The sequence below is a fragment of the Plectrocnemia conspersa genome, unplaced genomic scaffold (assembly GCF_051122295.1).
Source record: "Plectrocnemia conspersa isolate PC_06_02 unplaced genomic scaffold, ASM5112229v1 ptg000007l, whole genome shotgun sequence".
Taxonomy (NCBI): Eukaryota; Metazoa; Arthropoda; class Insecta; order Trichoptera; family Polycentropodidae; genus Plectrocnemia; species Plectrocnemia conspersa.
Window position 1 is genome coordinate 6529493 of NW_028277171.1, and position 16431 is coordinate 6545923.

The window sequence follows — 16431 nt, forward strand, 5'->3', positions numbered from 1 at the left end:
GTTACAGTCCGATTATAATCGTTTTTAAAAAAGTAAGGCCCAATGACGCCACCTGACCACAATGCGTACCAAACAATTACTTTTTGGTCATGTAATGGTCTTTTGTGAATCACATGAGAATTTTCCTAGTCCCATATGCGGCAACTATGCTTATTAAGATATCCAAAGAAGCGAAAATGTGCCTCATTAGAGAAACTTTTTGCTGCTGTAACACGCAATCTGCGTAAATTATTAGCTGTTCATTTTCTTATGTTATCTGAATTTTATACGGGTGTAGGTGCGAGTGCAGAAACAAAAGGCGTCAAAGGGAGCCGTAATAAACGTCCAAAAGTTGCGAACGCCGACAAAAAGTATTTGAGAAAAAAGGAAGATAAAATTAAAGCCTCAATTTAAAGAATAAAATTAACAAATGTTTCTACCCGAAACGTTAAAAATTGTATATCTATATATTTATTGTAGAACTTCTGTTGAAACATGACAAGCGTTATCCCAATGCGTTACAACGGGGTAAACACAATCAGCAACTACTAATTAGTGGTACATCAGACTCGAACCAGTGATTATATAAATCAGTGACACCTATTTTATTAATTATAAACTATTATTACAGTTTATAATTCATATATGCCACGATCATATAATTATTCATCACAATAGTCATCCGTGAGATTAGAAAAATCTAAGAAAACCTAATCTATACTATACTATATATTGTGTTAGTATATAAAATAAATCTTTTTTTAAATTTATGTACTCGAAAATAATTTGGTATGATTTACTTTTATGATAACGCTATTTAAAATGTTTTAAAACCCAAAAATAAACCATGTTATTGATATAGAAACAGTTGTAAGTATATTAAAAAGTATAAACAAATACAAAAAAAATATTATGCGGTAATTTTGTTATAAAAAATAAAAGTTATGTTACTTACTTACTCTTAGAAGTGGCGCTTAAGCCTCCATCAGGGTCAAATTTACTTGATCCTCTCTAGCAGTCACAGTTTTACGAGCAGCCATAGGCAATTATTCTTTCTTCATTCTGGTTATATTGCCTATCCACTTTAAGCCTTTTGTGTCCTATGTATAATATAATATATAATATCCTCGCACATATTAATATTTTAATTTTATTTATATCATTTCAATATGGTTTGGATATCTTTCTATTCTATGGGATATTTAGATTCTTTTGAAGTTTAAATATGCATTTCCACGAAAAAACTGAGAAGTTTCCTTGGATAATCTGCATTTCTAATATAGGTATATGAAAAGTAAATGTCACTTGATGACCCTCGAGCATCGCTTTTATTACAACAGTGCTTTTCAAACAAGGGGCCGCGAATTATTTCAGTATTTGAAAAAATACTAATATTTAAAAAATTCTCTTTTAATTTTAATGATGAAAAATATGTTTTATAACATAATTGGCATATTTATTAACAAAAGATAGACATTTTTATTTTTAGAGAAATGATCGGTATTTGAATTCTCAATACTAAACTTCATTCTTAAGTTTTTTTACAACTATCAGTTTCAATTAAAGGTGTTGTACATTGCAGTCATACCGATTTTACTATCTAAAAATATGATTGTATTATTTGTAATTAAAAATTGATTTGGAATTTAATAAAGGGCTTACAGAAAATTGTATTATATATAAGAATTCTCAAAAATAGCAACGGTAATCATAATTCCTTTTACTATACCAAACATTATTTTTGTATCATTTTTAATAATAAAAAATCGTACCATTGAATCTAGCCATGTGAATAAGTATACATTATTTTTTTTTGCGATATGAAAAAAATTGAGAAGTACTGAATTACACAACAAATTATGAAATACATGCGCTTTTTTAATCAATAAAGAATATCAAAACGTTTACTTGGGCAGTGGTCCAAGTGGCTCAAATCCAGAATCAATATTAGTACATAATAAAACATACATAATAAGTAAATGTTGTTGAATGCGTACTATGCGTCACATATAAATCCATAACTTTAATGATTCTTTAGATCTGATTCGCAATGACACTAAAATTGGTCTAACTAAAGAGGATTGAATTTAAAGTGAAATAAACAGTGTTAAAAAGAAGGTATACAGGCAGCAATATTCAATGAAACTCTTCAATTATAAATAAATTATGCACACGCATATTTTATTGATGGTAAGTAATTACATCAATGTCCTAGAATGTGGTAACTTACATTATCAATTTATTGTTTTGCTAAGTTGAGCATAGCTCTCATGATCACGATACATTCGACTAAATATAATAAAGGATTTTGAGGTAAAGTATAACAAAAAAAATAAAAATAATAAAATTTAATACAATACACACATATGTACACAACTCATTAAATAAAAAAATAATATAATAGGGCATGCATTTTTTCATACCCTATTTTTAACATTTCTTTAATCGCTGATGAATAATGAAAAAAAAAACATACAATCAATATTTTTTGATTTCAATTTGTCTCGTGATAAAAATAAAAGAAAATGATACAGATCTTTTGTAAAATTAAAATGATTATGTTGGTCGGAAAAGAATGGCAGATTTTCATCAGTTCATTCATAGGACTAAAAATTTAAGTTGAACTAAAAAATCGGTCATTGCTTTCCAAACAATTCAGACTATATAAATAGATTTTAAGTCAGTTCACTCAACAACATTTACATGTAATGTTTGTTCGATAGAAAGCATGTCTTTCATGCATTTGATGTAGCGCCACCGTTTGGCAAAAAGTCACACATGAAACCTAATTATATATATAGTATATAAAATGACACCGTCAAATGCTTAAGAAAAAAAAACATTTGCTATTAAATGCATATTTCAAAAGAAACTTAGGAACTAGTATATTGTAAGACAACATAAAGTAGTAGTTCGGAGGGTCTATCACATTTTGTTATAACCCCTGGGCTTTCTAGCAAAATTTCCCCTGTTGTCTGGCCGATTCTTCGGTATAAAGCTTCGATCGTAATTGGGATTCATTGGAGAAACATCTACGGGCGGTCCGAAAGCATATTGAGGCGCAGAATACGGACGGTTATAGGGCCAGTGACCTAACATAGCGAATAAAAAAAAAACTATATTTATGAACACTAGCGATAAATACAGTCATACCCCATAACTAGACCTAAAATACTGATATCAAGAAGTAATAAATACCATAAAAAAATTGCCTAGTATAAAAAAAAACACTAAAAAAAAACAAAAAAAATGATAATCACAACTTCTTTCTGAAAATGACGCTTAAAGGGTGTGACTGTATACTATAAATATATATAGATTAAATAAAAAACTAATAGCATTGCAGCCTTATTATAAGGCCTGATAACCATTAAAAAAATAATAAATACGCGCAAACAATAAATAACATAAAAATATCCAATTTTTAACTGCCATTATTTTTATTGAAACGGTGTCTATTATTACCAAACATATCGTTTCCCTTTGGCCTAGCTCTTCTATCTTGTCCGTTCATAAATTGAGGAGGAGGAGGAGCTCCGCATCCCATCATGAGATTGTAGTTTCTTTGGTGGATGCAGTCTTCTCGGATCACGCACGGACACATACCGAAATTTCCATACGGTGGATTACCTAATAAAAATAAAAAAAATAAAAAATGAAGCAGAAACAGAGCAACTTAAAAAAAACACTGGGAAATTGTGCTAACTCTACATTTAAAAAATTGTTAGGATTGTAGTTGAAAATATTTATTTCTCAAAGCAAACAAATCCAAACATCAATAGTTTTGTGATTCTCGTCACGTATTGATTTTGAACAAAAATGAATCGCTATATATACACACACAGGACAGTCATAAAAACTATATTTTTGCCCGTCCTGCATACATACATATATACACATATTTAATAAAATATTCATAATAATTCTGAAAGAACTGTTAGATTACAATAATATATATATATATATATATTTATATATATCGTTACAAAATATAACAACGTTAAACTCTAAGTGAATACACAATTTTCAAGGCTAAATAATTTATTTTATTTCAAGTTATTTCTATGCTGCGGTTTTATATGGAATTAATAAAATATAATTTGAGAAAAATAAAATAATATCTCTATTGTATCACAGCCTCGTTAAAGGAATTTAAGAAAGATCCACCACTTAATAAACATATAATCAACTTAATTCTGAACCCAATATTTTGTACATGTAAACAGAGACAATCCTTAAGTCGGAACTCGAATTTAGCTACTATAAATTATTTCACATAGTCGTGTAGAAAATAATTTAAAAAAATCCTGCATAATGCAATTATATTGAATCGCTTCATGTAATTAAAAATATTAAAATAAATATTTATCTCAACCTCAGTCTATTTGATCAAAAATTATTTTGGATAGTCAAACGATAAAAATTATCCTGAAAATGGCAGCACTGTTACATATAATTTGAAGAGTGGCGGTATCGCAGTAAAGTAGCGCTCTGTCGTTCATTTTTTAAATGACAGTAAGGTGATGCACGTCTATCACTGCAGCAAGTGTATGAGTGGACTAAAAAGTTCCGAAACAGTGTGAGTTCTATAGCACTCTTGTCGACCAGGTCAGGTACATTAAATAGGTACAACATTGTCCATTGCAGAAGTTTAAGGCATCATTAAGGAAAATCTCTGAATATAGGTGAATGAAATAAACTCACTTCTACACCGCATCATCCATGATGTTCTGCAATGTGGGAACTGTATTAGCTTAGTTCAGAATTGAAAGAACAACTTGATCGTAGATAATAAACAGTGCGAGTTCTATTGCACTATTCCTAAGCAGTGACACAGATAATCTTGGTTCATTTACATCACCCATGAACGAGTTTTATGTATACATATGTCTTTTTAGGCCTTTCAAAAAATTACGCGATAATAAATATTTAACTCATACATATACAAATGAATTAATAAAAAAAATAGTCACATTGGGTTAGAACTTGGTCGATAACATGTTTAATTCAGAACAACTTCGGAGCTATGTTAAGGGTTAAGGGATTTATATCTATTGAAAAATGTTCATAGTTTATAAATATCAAATTACGAACAGTCTTAAATTGTCTCACAGTAACTCATAAACGTTGAACATAAAAGGTGAGTTAAAGGTTAATCGTTGTTAAAAACCGCATATTATATTAAAATGCAGTGTATCGTATAATACAGGATTAAATTATCACTAATAAAAAAAAGAGAGCTGCAATATGAGCGAATAAAGTCGTTGCAAAGTAAAAACGAGGAACTATTGATCGTCATCATTATCAATTATTATTGAATGCACATGAAACCGACAGCCTTAGAAAAATATTTGTATTATATATTATTACAATCATTGTACATAGCACACTATATAAGTCCTTTCAACTACAAACACACTCAAATTTGTTTTTATTTTTTTGACACTATAAGGACACCTTAATATTTTGAACAATTGACTTTAGATTATTAAATGTAATATTTGCTTTTCAGTTTTATATTTATATATGTATATAATATATATAATAATAATATTATGCGTAAATACATCGTTAGATGGAACTCTTTTACTCATATACATATATCAATCGATCAAGGTAAGAAATTTGCGTATCTATCTTTCATCCCTTACTTATCAATTGGACTTGAATTTGCGATACTCGTTCTATACAATATACATATAAATATATTCAATGTCGATGTATTACATATCCACTAAAAGGCCACATACACTTTACAATTGCGATAGGCCTAACAGCTATCACGGTGTGTATGAGTATATACGTATCAATCTATACAAATCGATTGATAAACTTAAACCGAAAAAATTGCACCACTCGGAACTGACTAAAAAGAGTTAAACTCGCTCACTGATCGAAATATTCAAACGCACAAAATAGTTATATAATTATACGTTATAATAAATTAGCTAATTACACATTACACTGTATGATCGCCGATGTAAAACAAATTTGTTTTATTAAATATGTATATAAGACTTGCAGAATTTACATGAATTGAGCAACGTTGTTATCACTATGCAATCATCTGATCTGAGTCCGAATATTCGTAGAAGATTAAAGTTTCGCTTAACAAACGTTTTAACAATAGCGTAGGTTTTAAAAGTAAGATTATTAGCTAAACGTTAAGATTAGGGGTTGTAGCTAACGATGGACGATAACTACCTCGAAACGATTACATATATTCAATATTAAATATATCGTGAAAATAATTTGGATTCGTATGTTTGATAAAATTAGCGATGATTTATTTTAAACTTTATAAGATCGAAACAAGCTTATTGTCGTAAATCTTCAAGCTTGATGCCGAAAAACGCAATCAAACAACTTCTACAACAATGCGTCTCGTAGAAGATGTTTAAAAACATTTTTAAACGTCGAATAATCCAAAAAAGTAACGATACAAATCGAATATATAATATAAATATGTGTTATATAAAACAGCGATTATTTTTAACAATTTTTTCAACAGGTTTTTTTGTAAGCTTATTAGGGAATTGTTTAATAAGTATTTTTTTAGCATTTTTCTCTTTATTAAATCACAGATCAATCTCTTTGTATAATATTAAGTGTAAAACACAGAGCGATTGTAGAAGGATAAAAATAATATAACATAGTTCAGTGGTTAGAAATGCTTAAATAAATATAACAGTATAGTAAATACACACACGCATACACATTACACTTTTTTATTAACTTGTTCCGTTGTTAAACATTAGAGTATTTTAACCGTCGTACGAATGGAAGACAGTAGTTGGCTAAAACAGTTGACATTATCTTGGTATGTTTTATTTACATTGAAGAAATAATTAGCTAAATCGGTTTTTGCGATGTTTACGCCAATTTCGATGCTGTTATGTCATCATATATACACATTTCGAATGACATCACGCAATGCTAAGATAAAAGCTTGGTCTCATCGACTAAACAACGCACACATCTATAGTTAATGAAATACAAATCATAAATAAATTCGATATTAGATATATAAAAAACGTTCACGTGGAGATTGTATCTTAAAAAGACAAGGTGACTTTTGTGCTCGTTAATTAGTTTAAGTGTTACAAAATTCTGTTCAACTGTATAACCATTTTTATTAATATTTATATTATAAACCCGTATAATTTTCATAATTTCCAGTCTAGTATAAGGACAATCTACTGCTATCATTTAATATGCATTTCACTAAAATACGTATATATATATATATATATCATATATACACTTTATATATACATGTAATATAATTACCGTAATAATGCTTGTGTCTGTGTGTGTGTAATATACGCGTGTATGTGTTTGTACAATTTCGCCTTACGCCTCCTGCCCCTCGAACAATAAACGACCTCTCAATATTTTAACAAATTACACTTTTGTTCTATGCTATGTTCAATCAACGTCGAAAGTTTGAGCCTAAATAAAAATATACATACATACGGACATTCTGCATCTATTATCATACTAAATAATTAAGACACTTTTCAGCGGGTACAGGCCGACCTCTGTAGATGTTGTAGTTGTTGGGAAACATGTACCGCGATCAGAAGTGTTGGTAGAGCGGGGCGCGACGGTAATATCGACTACTGCTGCCCGGTAGCGAGTAGTAGTTGTTGCCGAGTCCAACGGTAGACATGTTTTCGTGACTGAACCCCATGTGATAATGCTGAGGCGGGTTGTAATGTCCTAACGTGTTTTTTTTAAATATGGTAACGATTCCAGATAAGCAAAATTCAAAAGAAATTATTCGGATTAATCACACAATCGATTATAAATACATACTATGTAGATACCTAGTCCTGTCATAGATGCTGTCATTTTACAGGTATATTCCTTATGTAATCTAACACTGGGTCGAACGGGTGAGGTGATAAATACTTAAATATAAAAATCGAGATGGTTATGTATTAAGCTTTACACTAATTTATTAATGGGAATGATTTTGAATTATTTAATTATATATTAGCAAATAAATTAATTAAAAGCTAACCTATTCGATAATTAGTCATGTATATAAAAATAAACTTTATAGTCAACCTAACCTAGCTATCCAGTGTAACTAATATATTCATATTAGATACAGTATAATAAAACAATTATATATAAAATAAGTTTTCATTGTTTAAAACTTTACAGGCTGCTTACACACTTGTGTCATTTATAAAACATCATTAAGAGCCACCGACTCACTTATGCGTCATCACTACATTGAAACATTTAGTTATTAGAATGCCAATAATAGTTAAAGCCATGTTATACAATAAGGGTAGTTTTTATTAATGAAAAAGCATTTAAACTTTTTTCAAAAATATTTTTTATGATTGTATTTATTGATAAATGTGTATTTAATCTTTCATATATTGTTTTTTTTTATATAATTTATTCAATTTATATTAACCCTTTGATTAGTGAGTTATTTTTTCAGGATACACATTGTGAGAGTGAATTAATTTTTACGTTTTTTTTTAAATTTGTTTAGTTTAATTTTACCGTGTTATTGGGGGTCTTCTGTATATATTGATGAAGCAAATTCAGTGGTTCTCAACATTTTATTTGAGCCTAATTTATTTACATTTATCAACTAAGGGGTATGACTATTTTATTTACTTAAATATTAGAGTAAATTTTGATTTATTGATAAATTAAATTCAGTGGTTCTCAACATTTTATTGTATTTTTTTTATTTACGCCTTATTTTTATCAACTTATGATTATTTTATTTACGCCCTATTTTTATCAAATTAGGATTATTTTATTCACGCATATATTAAAGTAAATGTTGCTTTATCGATAAAAACAATTGAGTGGTTCTCAACATTTTATTGTAAGTTTTTTATTTGTCGTAATTTTGTCAATTTATAAATATTTCATTTGAGTGTATATTAGATTAAGTAATGCTTAAATTTTTTATGTGGCTATGATTAGATAATATACATATATTATACGTATTTCTCACTAAAAACGATAAATATATGTTATGGCAAAATAAATAAATAATTAATCGAAATTAGACATTTACTAAAAGATATGAATAAAATAATAGTACACGCGTTTTATTCCCAATTTTTACGATTTTTTCTCGTCACTAAATACAAATAATATTTTTATTATACTATTGATAATGATACCTGTCGTCGGAATAATAATACATAAATCAAATTTACAAACATAAAATAATAAAAAAACTGAGTAAAATAGTCGCGGACGGGTATGCGCAGCGATACTCGATCTGGATCCATTGAATGTCGCCTCATGCGTGCAACCATGCTGCTTAAAGGGTTGAGAATAAAAAAAAAATAGTTTTGTCTAAAACTTTTGACCGGTAGTGTATTTATGTATTATTTATATTAATTTAGTTAATATATGAATGATGTCATCAAAGATAGACCCTTTTTCTAGTTTTTGTTCCTTAATCCTTTCATCACGGCTGATATTTTAGCGCGCCATTTTGAATTTTTTTAATATTACCTATTAGTGCCGTATTAAAAAAATATTATGGTTCAATAAATTCAAGGGATTTACAGCTTTAAATTATATTATTAGGCTCAAAAGTTTATGGCATCTTTGGGTGCCCAATGAGCACTGGCGATTTTCTTGATAACTTCTATAGAAGCCATCCGCAGTGAAAGGGTTAATCATAAAAGTTTTGTCTCGTCAAATTGTTACACATATGAAGGAATTTTATGCCAGTGTTTAATTGAAAAATATTAATATGATTTTTAATTAAAAAAAACGGCAGCTATTCATGCAGCCTGTATAGTGTTAATTTTACCGGTGAACATTTTTCTGTTATAACAGTGAATATTAATCTATATTGCTGGTCAAGAATTTGTTTGTTTTTATATCGTCTACTCAAGATACATTTTTTAGATTTCTTGAAATATTGGTAGTAAGAAAATAAGTATAAACATAAATTTTGAGATTTACCAATGATGAGGACTATTTCAGCTAAACATTGCAGCATTTTTAGGAAGTTCTTTCAGAATTCTTCCAGTAATTTGTCAAATATTTTTTTATTTAAAATCACTGCTAAATAAAATAATACAAATATATTTACTATGTATTAGTTATATGTATATAGTTCTAAATGATCATAAGGGAAGCATTCATATCTCAAGTATATTCCTTTCCCATTGATGACTTTTTTATGGCCATATACATACATGGGAGATGGACAAACAGAAGAGCAAAATTGAAGATTAAATTATAGAAAAATATTCAAATTCACATAAAAAACAGGCCATAAAATTATTCGTGATTAATTACATATAGTTTTAGTAACATTTAGTGAGGTATTTGAATTTTAAAAATTTTGAGAAAAACCTCACAGGTAGCATACATTGATTATGTTTTGACAGTAGTGTTTATGACAGGACTAAATATATAACACACAAAAAGAGCTAAAATAAGTGTAGTATAAATAAGTAATAAACGGCATATCTAACCTCTATTATGATTGTGATTCGCGTTTTGGTTCCATCCCGTAAACACAGCCGCTTTTAATTTTCCGTGCTCTTCCGCCACTTTGACGCTGAGTGGTTTTTTTCCACCTTCGGGAATCACATTGTTTAATGCGCTAATTGCTTCTTGAGCTTCTTCTCTTCTGTCAAATCTATAAATTTAATTACGATTGTGATTAGTGATACTTAATAAAAAGTAACGAAACATGAATATAAATATCAAATCACCTAACAAACGCGACCCCCCTGCATATTCCCATTTTGTCTCTCAATATGTTTTTCTGAACGATTCGTCCATATTTACCAAAAATTACTTCTAATTGATATTCTGTGATCTCATGAGGAAGATTGGATACGTATAGGTTTGTGCCCTTGATAGCGTCACTGGAAGGCCTCGCAAATGATACCTAAAATTAAAAACAACGTTGAATTTAATATCGAAATTAAGCTTATTCTTACACTTATTACAACTTGCCTTCAATCTTTTATTCTGAACAGCGAAGCCATCTCTTCCGCCTATTGCTGTTAAGGCGTCTTCTTCTCTAACATATTTTACAAAGCCGAATCCGTAACTATATCCGGACTGAATGAGATAAATTAATTATTAAACACACGTTCGAATTATAAGCACAAATATAATTTAAAAAATACCTTATAATCTCTCATTACTCTACAGCTCTCCAAAGGGCCGAACGGGGAGAATAACGAATAGAGATCCTTATCAGTCATGTTTTGCGGTAAATAGTTTACAATGAGGTTGTTGCGCGGCGAGTTGTCCGCGTTCATCATGTTATCGCCCCCGTCAAACGATGCCCCTGCTAGCCCGCTGCTGCTGCCGTAAAAATTATCAGGTCCCGACATACTGTAAAACTTGCCACTCGGAGCGCTACCTCGACGATTGAAATTGTAGTTGGGTTGCTGAAAGAGTAAACGAGACAAATGTATTTTCCATCAATGGCAAAATTAAGATCTAGCGGTTGTAAACTCACGGAAAAGTAATCGTAGGCCGATGTCGAAAATCGGTGATCCAAACTGTTACTGTAACAGTCGCGAGCGTTGGAAGAAAAATTTCAATAGATTAATATCAAGCTTTACTGCCTGAAAAAATAAATGCTAATGTTGAACGAAACTGAAAATAATGCTGTAAATGAAAATTAAAAGTACATTACATAAATCAGACTGTATACGGAGTGGCATAAAAGTCGTAACAATTAAATTTTCTCTTGTTAACCTGAAAAATATATGATTAAATATTTATGAATTATTCGAATATTGTTGTATTTTTTAAAACCAGACAATGAAAATAACTGGTTAATAAATTCAGCATATAAAATATGTATCATTTAACACATGAATATTTTCATGCGTTATACATGGTGTTTATTATATTAATTGTACCATCAAAGTAGCGATTTTTTTTAAAACTAATATGCCACTCTGTATAAATATTTATGTATATATACAGAAAGTGATTCGTAGTTTTCTGTGACTATGACGAGGGACGAACATTTTATGTGCAGTGTTCCGATAAGAATACGGTGCAGACCGTGAATATTTATTTTTGTAAGGTTGTCATCGAAATTAGTTACGGTGCATTTGATACCAATCTAAGAATACATTTTACCATCTTACCATCAAAAAAAGGAGCCGACATTCATCAGTCTGCCGTATTACACTCAAGTATTTATAGCACCGATGAAGTTCAAAAACTGCACAGAATATTGCAAAAAATCATATTTTTTTCATCACCATATTTCGAAGTGTGTTGAACTAAAATATGAGATTAATTAAAAATATGGCGTTTGAAATTTATTTTATACACTTAGTGTGATTTAGGTTAGAAGTCATAATTTGTGTCATTATAAAATATACAAAATATATCTACTAATGAGATTATCACACACTTTTAGGCAGTGAATTTGCAATATAAAGAAACACGCATCGACAACTAGAAAGGTAATATTTCGAACATAATACAATAATATAGATAAACAAACTGACGATTTTCATATCATATAGAAAAAACTTGTTTTGGCAATATCGTCTTGTAGCAATTTAATAAGGCTTGTATCTTTCAGGTCAGAATTTATATTAAAAGGTCAGAATAAATACTAGATGGTCAGAATTTACATTGAACGGTAACAATTATTTTGACAATGGTCAGAATTATTTTTTTCAGTTGACAATAGTGTTATTGTATATTGTTATTGCTGTAACACTGAAAATTGGCACAACTGGTCGATCTGTCATTTGCATGTCGGCAGTTTATCATTATCAAGGTGTTTTAGGGCCAACTTATTCAGTTAGGCTCGCAACATTGTCAGATGTCAACACAATACACCAAGCGTGCTCTCTGTCGTTATCCCCGCTTCGTTTATCGCTCTGAATACCATCGTATCCTACATACAATTAAATAGATTCTTTGAGTTATTAATGGGGTGTTCACTATTTTGTCCAATATTTTATAAGATATTAATAAAATAAATAATTTATTGCTCATTTATATTTATATATGTATTTTTTAATATTTTTTTGATTCACAGGATCATCTTATATTTTTATTCTGACTGTATGCTATTTTTACTCTAACTATTTGATATTTATTCTGACCCTGAATAATATAATTTTTTAAAAGATTCGATTTTTATTCTGACCCAAAGTAGATTTAAATTTCTACCATTTAATAATATACATACGATATATGTAAAATTATTTCGTATAGTTAAGTAAAAATGCATTCTATCCCCTTTGATGTTCAGAACGTACATATATCAAAATAATAACGAGCACCGCTGGTTGGGAGGATTGTGATATATATCAATAAGTGGTAAGCTTATATCTAATCTCTGATTTGTGAATAATCAACCCTATTGGCAAATAGTGAGAGATAACACTGATGAAATAGATTAATGGTACGGGATTAATTACTCAAATTAAAGTGCATCTATTTTTTATTACATAAACAGAATATTTTTCAAAAGTTGTTCAAAAAACCGATATTATTTTCTTCTCTATTTTTAGGTAAATAATAAATATACAACAGAATTTTTTTTAGAACGTCAATTCGTAAAAACACGATTTTTTTATAATATAATATAATAATAAAATTGAGCAATAGAAATAAGGATTCATAATATATAATTCCATCTTTGCCGGATTGTTTTAAATTCTGAGAAATAAAACAAAATAATGATTAGAATAAATAAATTAGTAAACGCAAAGGAAAACCTAAAACAAAAAACATCTAATGGGTGTAACGCCAAAAGAAAACCCGCACAAGTACGGAACTCGTCCTTAAGCGGTTAAGGATAAATTCTGGGAATAAACTAAAAAGTCTCCCACTTGCTGGTTTTTGTGATAGTGTTCAAGAAATTCAGTGGATTTAAAAATGATAACGTTACGTCAATTCTGGCAAGATTAATCAACGATGCAATAAACAACGTAAATGTAGAAAATCTGATCTAATATTATGAATCTGAAGTGTTGGGACCACCGTTGATTGTTGTGACAAAATTTGTAAAACTAATTGCTATATTAGGATTTTTTCATCAGCGATTTATGAACAATCACATCAAAAGCATAGTTGAAAATCAATTGAAATATATTATTTCAATAATTATTAGATAATAAAAAATGGCCTAGTTTCAGCCCCAAATTATCGCATTGGCCAGACGATCGAGAACTGTAACCAAAGATAAAAACATATTTGTCCAACTGATTTTGTTCGCTCCTTCTAATAAACGTGTTCACGTTGCTTGTAAATCACTAGAACAAATTAGGTATTTCCTAGGAATTACGTTCGCTGATGAACTGACGAAAATTTACCTAATATTTATAAGTAGCACTACACATATTGCTAATTTCACTGCTATGGATTGTGTGGCATATTATCTTTCAGCTAGCGTTACGTGAAGCAAGATAATATTGACTAGATTATAAACACAATGTCAAGATGTAACAGTAGAATTTTGTCTGAAAAATAATCTATGGCTGGATTTAGTAAAACACATTTTTAAAAAGCAACTGTTACTATTTGGATCAAAGATTTAACACCAAATGTAATCAGAGGACATTAAACATGAAATACAATCATTGACTTGTATATAAATGCAGTCATCAAATACCGAATAGTTAATTTAATTATGATTTACGAGAGAATATTGCTATTGCTAGCTTTTGTACTCTTATAATAAAAATGTTTATAATATCTTTGGCAAATTGCATATAAATAATAAATAGATGACAGTTGAATTAATCCGAGATGTTCGGTTTTGCTTTTTAGAACTGTCATTTAAGTGTTACCAGTAAAAATAAGTATTTGAATTATGAATCGAACTGCTTAAGAATACTATCGTTTTGGCCAAATGCATATTCATTGCGCATAAGTAAATTGAAAATAAAATGGCCGAAAAAAAGATGACCGTGGCCAAATGAAAATATGGCCGTTTCGGCCGAGCGCTTGGAAAGTAACATTTGAAAAAGGTGTCGATTTATGAATGAAATTTTTTTTCTTATATGATTCCGATCGTCTGGGTGGCGATTTATTATTTTCGGTTACGATTCTCGAACGTTTCGGAGCAGGGTGTATCTGTATGCGGAAGTGGCGCAATACCTGAAATCGCGCCGCCTGCGTCCAAAGTCGTCCATGTTGAGCGCACGTCGACGGAAGGAGGAAGATCGTCCGCTAGCAGACGAGCTCCGCACGCCCCGCACGCGGCTCGAGCTCGCCCCGCACCGCGCCGATCACCTTGACGTCTGTACGCGGGTTCGCGAACGCGCGGTGTTGCCACTGCTCAAAATCTCTGACGCACGCTTTAATTTTCAAACCGTATTTTAATTAGTGATAGACAAAATTGTGAATATTTGAGGGAAAATACAGGGAATTTATATGTAAAAATATTGTTTTTTTTAGCGGCTAGAAAATGATAAAACAATATTATAGATCATTTAGTTCAGCATGGAACAGAATACGCAAATTTCAACGTATTTTAAACATAAAAGTTTTTATAAAAATATTTGTTTAAAATCTATCTATATAATACAATACATTAACACAAATCAAAATGCATATATGTAAATTAACAACAGTGCAATTAAAAACTTAGTAAAATATATTTTAATCAATTTACAAAGGTTATTGTATAAATTGTGGCTGTGGCTGTAATTACCCAATTTAACCTAAAGCCCAACATAACGATGTTGACAGTATTCCCACTAAGCGAAACAATTTACATTCAATCAGGTGTTGCAATATTTGTATCCAAAAATGTGTATCAGTTTTTTGTATTTTTTTAATCTCCAAATTTTTCAATTTTCTCATCGCCGTTTATTCCCATCCAAGGAAACGGGGTTTCTTCCGCCGGCACACCCCTAACTTTAATTAATACTAATCATTCAATTGCGTTGATATAGACGTAAATATAATTTTAACATAAAGTGAATATTTATTTACAGTTATTTTTATTATTTTAATCGATGTGTTGCTATTTTTTAATAAAATTTCGATAAATATTTATTTATTAATTAGTCAATGCATCCTGCAAATAAAATATTAGCTTATAACTAAATATACAAATATACGTGTTTAACTTAAAAATTTAAGAGTTTTAGCTCTACTTTCAAAATCATACCCTTATTGTAAAAGCTGATTTTAAGGTGGCTGAACTATAATGACAAAGGATAACTCTAACATAAGTGCTTTTCAAGACGAGCTTCGAAGCTTATAAATAAAAGGGCTTAAAGAGTTTTCAAAAGTGTGGCTATTGTGCAATTATGTGTGTTCTGTTAAAAAAATTATTGTCGTTCTCAGATTTTTTATGGTTATTATTAAAATCCCTTCAAAAGCAATAAAAATGCAGTTACAAAGTATTTTTAGGCGTTTTTTTAAACGTGTGTCGAAAATTGGATTCTTTACGGCAACATAAAGTGGTATGCACAATTTAAAATTTTAAATCAT

At 29.7% G+C, this 16431-nt stretch overlaps 1 protein-coding gene across 4 annotated transcripts; it reads right to left on the reverse strand.

Annotated features, from left to right (window-relative positions):
• Positions 1-898: 898 nt before the first annotated feature.
• Positions 899-15260, reverse strand: LOC148233757 (sex-lethal homolog). Of its 4 annotated transcripts, XM_088189030.1 has the most exons (9): positions 15088-15260; positions 11645-11706; positions 11465-11573; positions 11127-11393; positions 10951-11058; positions 10704-10882; positions 10461-10627; positions 3445-3609; positions 2133-3071 (listed from the first exon to the last, which is right to left on the reverse strand). In XM_088189030.1, the coding sequence occupies exons 4-9, from the start codon at positions 11334-11336 to the stop codon at positions 2905-2907; spliced, it is 996 nt and encodes a 331-aa protein (XP_088045156.1). In that variant the 5' UTR covers positions 11337-11393; positions 11465-11573; positions 11645-11706; positions 15088-15260; the 3' UTR covers positions 2133-2904. The 4 variants fall into 4 exon arrangements, with proteins under 4 accessions (XP_088045154.1, XP_088045156.1, XP_088045153.1 ...); XM_088189028.1 differs by lacking the exons at positions 2133-3071; positions 11645-11706 and adding an exon at positions 899-1079 and having other exon boundaries at positions 11465-11513; XM_088189027.1 differs by lacking the exon at positions 11645-11706 and having other exon boundaries at positions 11465-11513.
• Positions 15261-16431: the final 1171 nt, after the last annotated feature.